Source organism: Rana temporaria, chromosome 1 (genome assembly GCF_905171775.1).
Source record: "Rana temporaria chromosome 1, aRanTem1.1, whole genome shotgun sequence".
Classification (NCBI taxonomy): domain Eukaryota; kingdom Metazoa; phylum Chordata; class Amphibia; order Anura; family Ranidae; genus Rana; species Rana temporaria.
In genome coordinates, this window is record NC_053489.1 from 580,246,017 (window position 1) to 580,254,566 (window position 8,550).

The following is an 8,550-nucleotide window of genomic DNA, read 5'->3' on the forward strand; positions in this document are numbered from 1 at the left end:
AGCTTCCACGATTCTCACATGACAGATTCCCTCAGTAGGACGCTGAGCAAATGCAGTTCTATTCAGAGTTCCCATCTAATCTAGAACTTAATAGAGCAAACCTTTATAATTGTGAAAGTCAATACAGTAATCGCTTTAAGATAAACTGCAATAAATAATATCCGCTTACTGAAAATACTGTAAAGGTTCCCTTCAATTATATTAAGAAGAAACAAAACCATAATGAACACTTTTTTTTCAGATTTGAGTTTACAGATTTGTTCACTACTAATTAACACTAATCACCAATAGAATGTTTGAAATGTTCATCATACTTGCATAATGACAATGTAATTGAATTTTTTTTTCTTTTTTTCCTTCAGAATAAAGACCCTAAAATGTCTCGAGTTGCACTGGAATCTCTGTACAGATTGTTGTGGGTTTATGTTATTCGGATAAAATGTGAAAGCAACAATGTAACACATAGGTGAGTGTTCTAAATAAGCGTATGTTTTTACATGGTGGCTAGAAAATAAAGTACGTTTTCTGATTTACAGTATATAAGGCAAGTCCTGCAGCAGTCCAAATAAGGCTACATTCACACTACAATGGAGACCTGCCTGAGTGCTTTATTGCTTCACCAGCTCTCTGTTGCAGGCTGTGGTAGGGAGCAGTGTGGTGCACGATTCACATTTAAAAAAAAATCTCTTACACAGAGTTTATTTGAAGTGTACAAAATATACACTTTAATTATGACAATGTAAAACCCAGTGGTGATTAGATACCAGCAAAAGAAAGCACAACAAAATGCAAAAAAAAAATATTTTGGTACAGTGTTACATGACGGAGTAATTGTCATGAGGTGAAAATGTCTGGTATTGAAGTGGTTAAAAACTGCACAGCAATCGGATAGCATTCCACTGTACCATGTGATCTGGTGCAAGTAAACACACACCTGCATTTGGGGTGCAAGTGCAGTGCATTCTGCACAGTGTATGGTCTTCCCGCAGTGTACATTTGCTGTCCCCCTTAAAATAACTCCACACATAGGCATTATTGTCTAAACTGCTGGCAACAAAAGATAGTTCACCTCTAAGTGAAAATGTCCAAATTGAGCCCAATTAGCCATCCCCCCCCCCCTGGTGCCATGTGACTCGTTAGTGTTACAAGGTCTCAGGTGTGAATGGGGAGCAGGTGTGTTAGATTTGGTGTTATAGCTATCACTCTCTAATACTGGTCACTGGAAGCTCATGGCAAAACTCTCTGAGGATCTGCCCTGTGGCCCAGTCTCCAAAGTAAGGGGATCATGCTCGGCTTCAGTACCTCATGGTACATGTTGGCATTCCTGGTTCCCTCAATAAAGATGGCCTAGGCTATAAGAAGATTGCCAAGACCCTGAAACTTATCTGCAGCACAGTGGCCAAGACCATACATCGGTTTAACACGACCGGTTCCATTCAGAACAGGCCTAGCCATGTATGGCAAAATACGTTGAGTGCACATGCTCAGAGGTTGTCTTTGGGGGAAAAAGACATATGAGTGCTGCCAACATTGCTGCAGAGGCTGAAGGGGTGTGGGTCGGCTTGTCAGTGCTCACACCACACACTGCATCAAATTGGTCTGGATGGCTGTTGTCCCAGAAGGAAGCCTCTTCTAAAGATGATGCACAAGAAAGCCCGCAAACCGTTTTCTGAAGACAAGCAGACTAAGGACATGGATTAGATGTCCTGTGGTCTGATGAGACCAAGTTAAACTTTTTTGGTTCAGATGTTGTCAAGCATGTGTGGCAGCAACCAGGTGAGGAGTACAAAGACAAGTGTGTCTTCCCATCAGTCAAGCATGGTGGTGGGAATGTCATGGTCTGGGGCTGTATGATTGCTGTCGGCACTGGAGAGCTCCAGTTTATTGAGGGAACCAGGAATGCCAACATGTACTGTGACATACTAAAGCCGAGCATGATCCCCTTACTTTGGAGACTGGGCCACAGGGCAGTATTCCAACATAACGACCCCAAACACACCTCCAAGATGACCACTGCCTTGAGGTGATGGACTGGCCAAGCATGTCTCCAGACCTAAACCCAATTGAGCATCTGTGGGGCATCCTCAAACGGAAGGTGGAGGAGCGCAAGGTCTCTAACATCCACCAGCTCTGTGATGTCATCATGAAGGAGCGGAAGAGGACTCCAGTGGCAACCTGTGAAGCTCTGGTGAACTCAATGCCCAAGAGGGTTATGGCAGCGCTTGGAAATAATGGTGGCCACACAAAATATTCACATTTTGGACCTAATTTGGGCATTTTCACTTGGGAGTGTACTCACTTTTGTTGCCAGCAGTTTAGGCCTCATGTACCCTGCTGCTGCTAAACGTACATTTAAGAGCAGTTGGGCGTTTCTTTTAACTGCTCCTGAACTCTCCTCTATGTTATTGGAACGCAAAAAAAATGGGTTCAGAAGCTGAGTTTAGAGGCATTTCAAGCGCTAAACGCTACAACCATGTGGTTGGTTGTACACTGTAGAAAATCTGCAGCATGTTGAATTGTAATATAACAAACAGAACATACTTCCAAAGTCTCTCTCTCTCTCTCTCTCTCTCTCTCTCTCTCTCTCTCTCTCTCTCGGAGAGAAGGGAGGGGCTGGGGCAGTTAGAATGAACATTAGGTATGCCCAGAGTTTTTTTTCTCAGAAAATAGGTGCAGGAACTCAACTACGACCCCGTTCAGATTTCACAAACAGTAGAAGGGTCTTAAAGGGGTATTAAATACCAGGATTGCATTACATACAGAGTGCAGAGTTCAGGGGGGTTACACACAGAGTGCAGAACTGTCACTTGAAAACACAGAAACCAGGCTTCTGTGTTTACAAGTGATTGTGGTGAGCATGCACCAAAGGATCTGAGCCAAAGGTGGTGGAACTGAGTTCCCCCAAGTTCCCCTTGAAAAAAAGCCCTGGGTATGCCTGTGTAGAAGAGAAGGGCAACATTTTCAGGAAGTGAGAGGACCCCATGCAGAATTCAGAAATAAGGAAGTAAGGTTGTCCCCGAAGAACAGAAAGAAGCTGATTGCCAAGCTTAGAAAATCGAATTAAAGCTAGACAATCGGCTATACAGAAAATGAATAATGTCAGATAAAAATAGTTTACATATAATTAATCGCTTAAAGACTTGCAGCCGGCGTTTGACGGCGGCATAACGGCTCCCCTGCGCGAATCACCATAGCTGTACGATGGCTTGCGCAGGCTCCATTGCGGAGCGTGCCCGTCGGTCAGAAGGACTCGATGTCCTCTGGCGGCCCGCAATTGACTTGTACACAGACAGAGCGGGGAATTGCACATGTAAACAAGGCTTTTCCTCGATCTGACAGGTGACATGACAGGAATCTACTGTTCCCAATGGTCGGGAACAGTGATCTCTGTCATGTCCCAGTATAAAAAAAAAAAAAATGTGCGATATTTATTATAGCAAAAAGTAAAAAAATATATAATTTTTTTCAAAATTGGCCGTCTTTTTTTTTTTTTTTTTTTTCTTATGTTTATAGCGCAAACAATAAAAACCACAGAGGTGATCAAATACTACCAAAAGAAAGCTCTATTTGTGGGAAAGCAAAGGACATCAATTGTGTTTGGGTACAACATCGCATGACCGCGCAATTGTCGGTTAAAGCGACGCAGTGCCGTATCACAAAAAATAGCCTGGTCATCGAGCAGCCAAATCTTCCAGGCTGAAGTGTTTAAATACATTGTTATCCTGTCCTTCACAGAAACTGTTTAGCTGTCTTTGTATTCTGCTGCCCCATTGTATGAGTCCTCGGAGGCATATCTAATTTTCCATATTAGCAGCTTTGGGCCAGATTCACAGAAGAAGTACGCCGGAGTATCTACTGATACTCCGGCGTACTTTCAAATTTGCCGCGTCGTATTTTTATTTTGAATCCTCAAACCAAGATACGACGGCTTTTGTCTTCGATCCGACAGGCGTACGGCTTCGTACGCCTTCGGATCGTAGGTGTAATACTTCGGCGCCCGCTGGGTGGAGTTTGCGTCGTTTTCCGCGTCGGGTATGCTAATTAGCTTTTTCCGGCGATTCACGAAGGTACGCGCGGCCGTCGCATACTCTTACGCCGTCGCTAGTCGTCTTTTCCTGGCGTATAGTTAAAGCTGCTATTTTGTGGCGTATAGATAGACGTGCCATGTTGAAGTATGGCCGTCGTTTCCGCATCGAATTTAAAAAAATTTTTTGTTTGCGTAAGTCGTCCGTGAATAGGAAAGGACGTAACTCACGTCTACGTTCAAAAAATGACGTCGGTGCGACGTCATTTCGCGCAAAGCACGGCGGGAAATTTCAAAACGGAGCATGCGCAGTACGTTCGGCGCGGGAACGCGCCTAATTTAAATGATCCACACCCCCTACCCGATCATTTGAATTTGGCGGGCTTGCGCCGGAGCGATTTACTCTACGCCGCCGCAACTTTACAGGCAAGTGCATTGTGAATCAAGCGGTGTAACGTAAATGCGATACGTTACGCCGCCGCAAATGTCTCTGAATCTGGCCCTTTGTGTTTTCTTACACCATGAAATAAATGCATGCTTCAGTCACTGTTAAAATATAAATGTAATCAATGTTGCTAATCGCTATTAACCACATGCGACTAGATATCTCATAGTATAAAGTCCTGGGTTTGGTTTCTTATCAAGTGAATGTGTCTACGCTGTGCTGCTGTTAATGACAGTGACATAAATAAAGCTAATTAGTCATTACAGTATGTGGCTGATGTTTAAAATCATCTGTATTGTTAAGCACAGAAGGAAAACGCCAGGATCTCAAGCTGTGACCAAGCATTAAAGTTACATTTCATCCCTTGCTGCTCCCTTCAGCTTCTTGTGCCGTTTCAAGTCTATACTTGTCAATGTATTTTTCTTCCATTGCCAGTAAATTGTGTCTTAGATCTGTTTTATTTTATGTCAGCTGCTGGTGTATGTCATGTGAGAAAGTAATTTGGACTTTATTGCCAGCCTGTCTTACTCTGTTAACAATTAGCCTCTATTTGGATCGATGTGACAGGTTTCATATATTGGATAGCGGAGGGCTGGGAACTTTGCAGCAGTTAATTACACAATGGTAGGCCATTTATAGAGATGGTCTTATTAGGAAGCTGCCTAAAGGGGCTTAGTTTAGTCAGTAAATTACTTACAGTATATGCAATGTCAGTCTCTAGCAGTGCGATTTTCAGAATTTGTGATGTTTCTTTGGAATAGCTGTGAACGCCAATGTCACTTTACACTCTATAAAATTGCACAAGCCAATTAAAATAGTCACAAAAGGTACAGATGGGGTCTAAAAACTTGAACCATGAGCTCCTGTGACCTCCTCCTGTCATAAGTCTACTTGTACAAGTTCCTGTTCTCAGTAAGCTGTTATGTTTGCAGACTGACATTTTAACGATACCAGTTTCCAAGGCAATGACAATTTACTTTTATAAAGTATGGCAATAAATGGAAGAAGTGGGAATCATAAACAATCGGCAACAAGGGCCCGGATTCACAAAGCGCTTGCGCCGACGTATCTCGAGATACGCCGCGTAAGTGCAAATATGCACCGTCGTATCTATGCGCAGGACTCAGAAACTAAGATACGCCTGAAAATAGGCTTCATCCGACCGACGTAACTTTCCTACGCCGGCGTAGAGTGGGCGCATATTTACGCTGGACGTATTTGGCGCACCCATTGATTTTCTAGTCACATATGCAAATGAGGGAGATACGCCGATTCACGAACATCCGTCCATCCGACGCAGTGCGCGTAAAGTTATGCCCCATAAAGCAGGTGTAACTCGGCAGCATCCATGCAATGGGTGCACCTGGGAACACAAGCCGACGTATTTTACGTAGGACGTGAATATGACTAGGCGTAGGTTACGTTCACGCCGTAGGCAGTGATCCGGTGTATCTTAGGGAGTAGTTCCAACGTGATTCTGAGCATGCGCATTGGGATGCGTCCACGAGACGGTGGATGCGCCGTTAATTATACATATCTGTCTGAGACTCAGCCCATCATTTGCATGGGGTCACGCCTCATTTGCATGGCTCACGCCCACTTCCACATACGCCGGCTTACGCCTAGGAAACCCAGCGCAGATTTGGCAGCACTGGCTTTGTGAATACAGTGCTTGCCTCCTCTGCGCTGCGTCGGCGTAGCATAAAGGAGATACGCTACGGCGGCATAAATATGCGCCGATGTATGTAAATCCGGGCCAATCTGTGCTCATTCATGACACATGCCAAGATTTTAATAGGCTGTTAGGTATTCCCACCAATCATGCATCCGATCCTTAAAAGGTTGTAAGCAACCATGGGTCAGGACCTTGGAAGGATGTCTGCAATTCCCACCAATCATGGTTCTGAACCTTAGGAGACTGTAAGCAATCCCCACCAACCATGTGTCAAAATGTTAGAAGGCTGTCAGCAATTCCCACCAATCATGGTTCAGAACCTTATGCCCCGTACACCCGATCGGGCTTTAGCCCGGCCAAACTCGCATCGGAATTCCAACGGAATTTCATTGGAGTAAAAGAGAACATGTTCTCTTTCTAAACTCTGATGGAATTCCTCGGAAAAAAGTCTGATGGGGCATACACACGGTCGGAATTTCCGTCTGACTTTTTCCATCGGAAATTTCGATCATGTTTACAGGGCTTTATAAAGCTTCCTGCAATCACCGCTATATGTAAGGACCTTCAAAAGTCTGTAGGCAACCATTACCAATCATGTGTCTGGACCTGAAAGGGCTTGCGTTTAACGATCACTTTGAAGCTGCAAATCAGGAGTTCAGGGGGGCACATACTCGTGTTCCCTGAGCTTCGGAAACTTCATAGTATTGTTTTATTACTGTGTTTTTGTTTCATGTGACTTTGTGACCATAATGAATGTTAAATTTGGTGTTATTTTTTTCAGCCGCCTTATGAGCATTGTATCCGCACTTTTCCCCAAGGGTTCTCGTAGCGTTGTGCCCCGTGACACCCCTCTTAATATATTTGTCAAGATTATTCAGTTCATTGCTCAGGTAAGATGACATGTATTCTATATAAATTATCTAATGGCTAATGTTAATAAAAAGAGCACATTAAGAGATGCTAGTTGGGGTATGTTAGGAAAAATCATATTTGCTGTGCCTCCACCCTGGTGGTTTAGTGGTGGGCCAGCAAACACAAAATAAATCATTCATTGCCCTTGAATACATTAACATTTTACACATAATGCCCAGCCCACCTGCCTCTTTCCTGGTGGTGTAGTGGTAGAGCACTTGCCAGAGCTTCTGCAGATGTCTCACACTGCCGTGCCCTCGCACGGCTTTCTTATGCATTTCTCTACATAAATCGGCAGTTACAGTCTGCCGACTTGAAGGTATCAGTTCAAGTTTTATAGCATTTGCACGAGTATAAGTATGCTTGGTATCAGCACCGATAACCGTAACGGTGCAATGCTAATATACAATTGTGCTCATAAGTTTACATACCCTGGCAGAATTTGATTTCTTGGCCTTTTTTTCAGAGAATATGAATAATCGTGCAAAAACGTTTCTTTCACTTATGGTTAGTGTTTGGCTGAAGCACTTTATTATCAGTCAACTGTGTTTACTCTTTTTAAATCATAATTGCAACAGAAACTACCCAAATGACCCTGATCAAAAGTGTACATACCCTGGTGATTTTGGCCTGATAACATTGCACACAAGTTGATACAAAGAGGTTTGACTGGCTATTAGGCTGGGTTCACACTATACTACACGACAGCAGTACTACTTTCATCCTACTTTGCTCTGCGACATCTGTCCTACATTGGTCCTACATTGATCCTACATTGGTCCTACATCCATCCTACTTTCATGAACAGCATACTACTTTGATCCGACTTTGTGATAGTCTGACTTGTTCTTTGACCAATCAAAACAATCCCAGAGTGAGATAAATTCCTTTTACTGCTGCTGTAATCACATGTCAGATGTCAAAAGTCGGATGGTTAGGACAAGGCTCCTACTTTGGTCCGACTTCAATGATATTCAATGGGCTGAAGTAGGATCAATGTAGGACCAAAGTAGTACAGGGAGCATTTTCAAAGTCGGACCGACTTGTGTAGGACCAGTTAAGACAGCTCTCATAGGGAAACATTGATTTTCACACGTCATGCGACATGAGCTCCCAATGTAGGAGCATTTGTCGGACAAGTGTGAACCCAGCCTTAAAGGTAACCATCCTTGTAATTAGTGTGTGTGTGTGGATGTGTGTGCGTGTATAAAAGGTGAATGTGTTTCTGGACTCCTGACAGACCCTTGCAACTTTCATCCAGTGCTGCACTGACGTTTCTGGATTCTAATGCCACCTACACACGATCGTTTTTCGGCATTAAAAACGTCATTTAAAATGATCGTGTGTGGGCTTCACATCGTTTTTCGGCTTCTGAAAAGCGACAAAAAAAATTCGAACATGCTGCATTATTTAACGTCGTCTTAAAAAATGTTTTTTCGGGTTGTAAAAAATGATCGATCGTGTGTGGGCAAAAACAACGTTTTAAACCCGCGC

General features: G+C 43.5%; 1 protein-coding gene across 10 annotated transcripts in view; it reads left to right on the forward strand.

Moving 5' to 3' along the window:
• Positions 1 to 8,550, forward strand: part of FRYL (FRY like transcription coactivator) — a 505,173-nt gene that overhangs the window by 357,877 nt on the left and 138,746 nt on the right. For all 10 annotated transcript variants that reach the window (XM_040334951.1, XM_040334921.1, XM_040334924.1 and 7 more), the window contains 2 exons: positions 363 to 466; positions 6,926 to 7,034. In XM_040334951.1, coding sequence (XP_040190885.1) covers positions 363 to 466; positions 6,926 to 7,034 — 213 coding nt within the window. The remainder of the gene's footprint in view (positions 1 to 362; positions 467 to 6,925; positions 7,035 to 8,550) is intronic.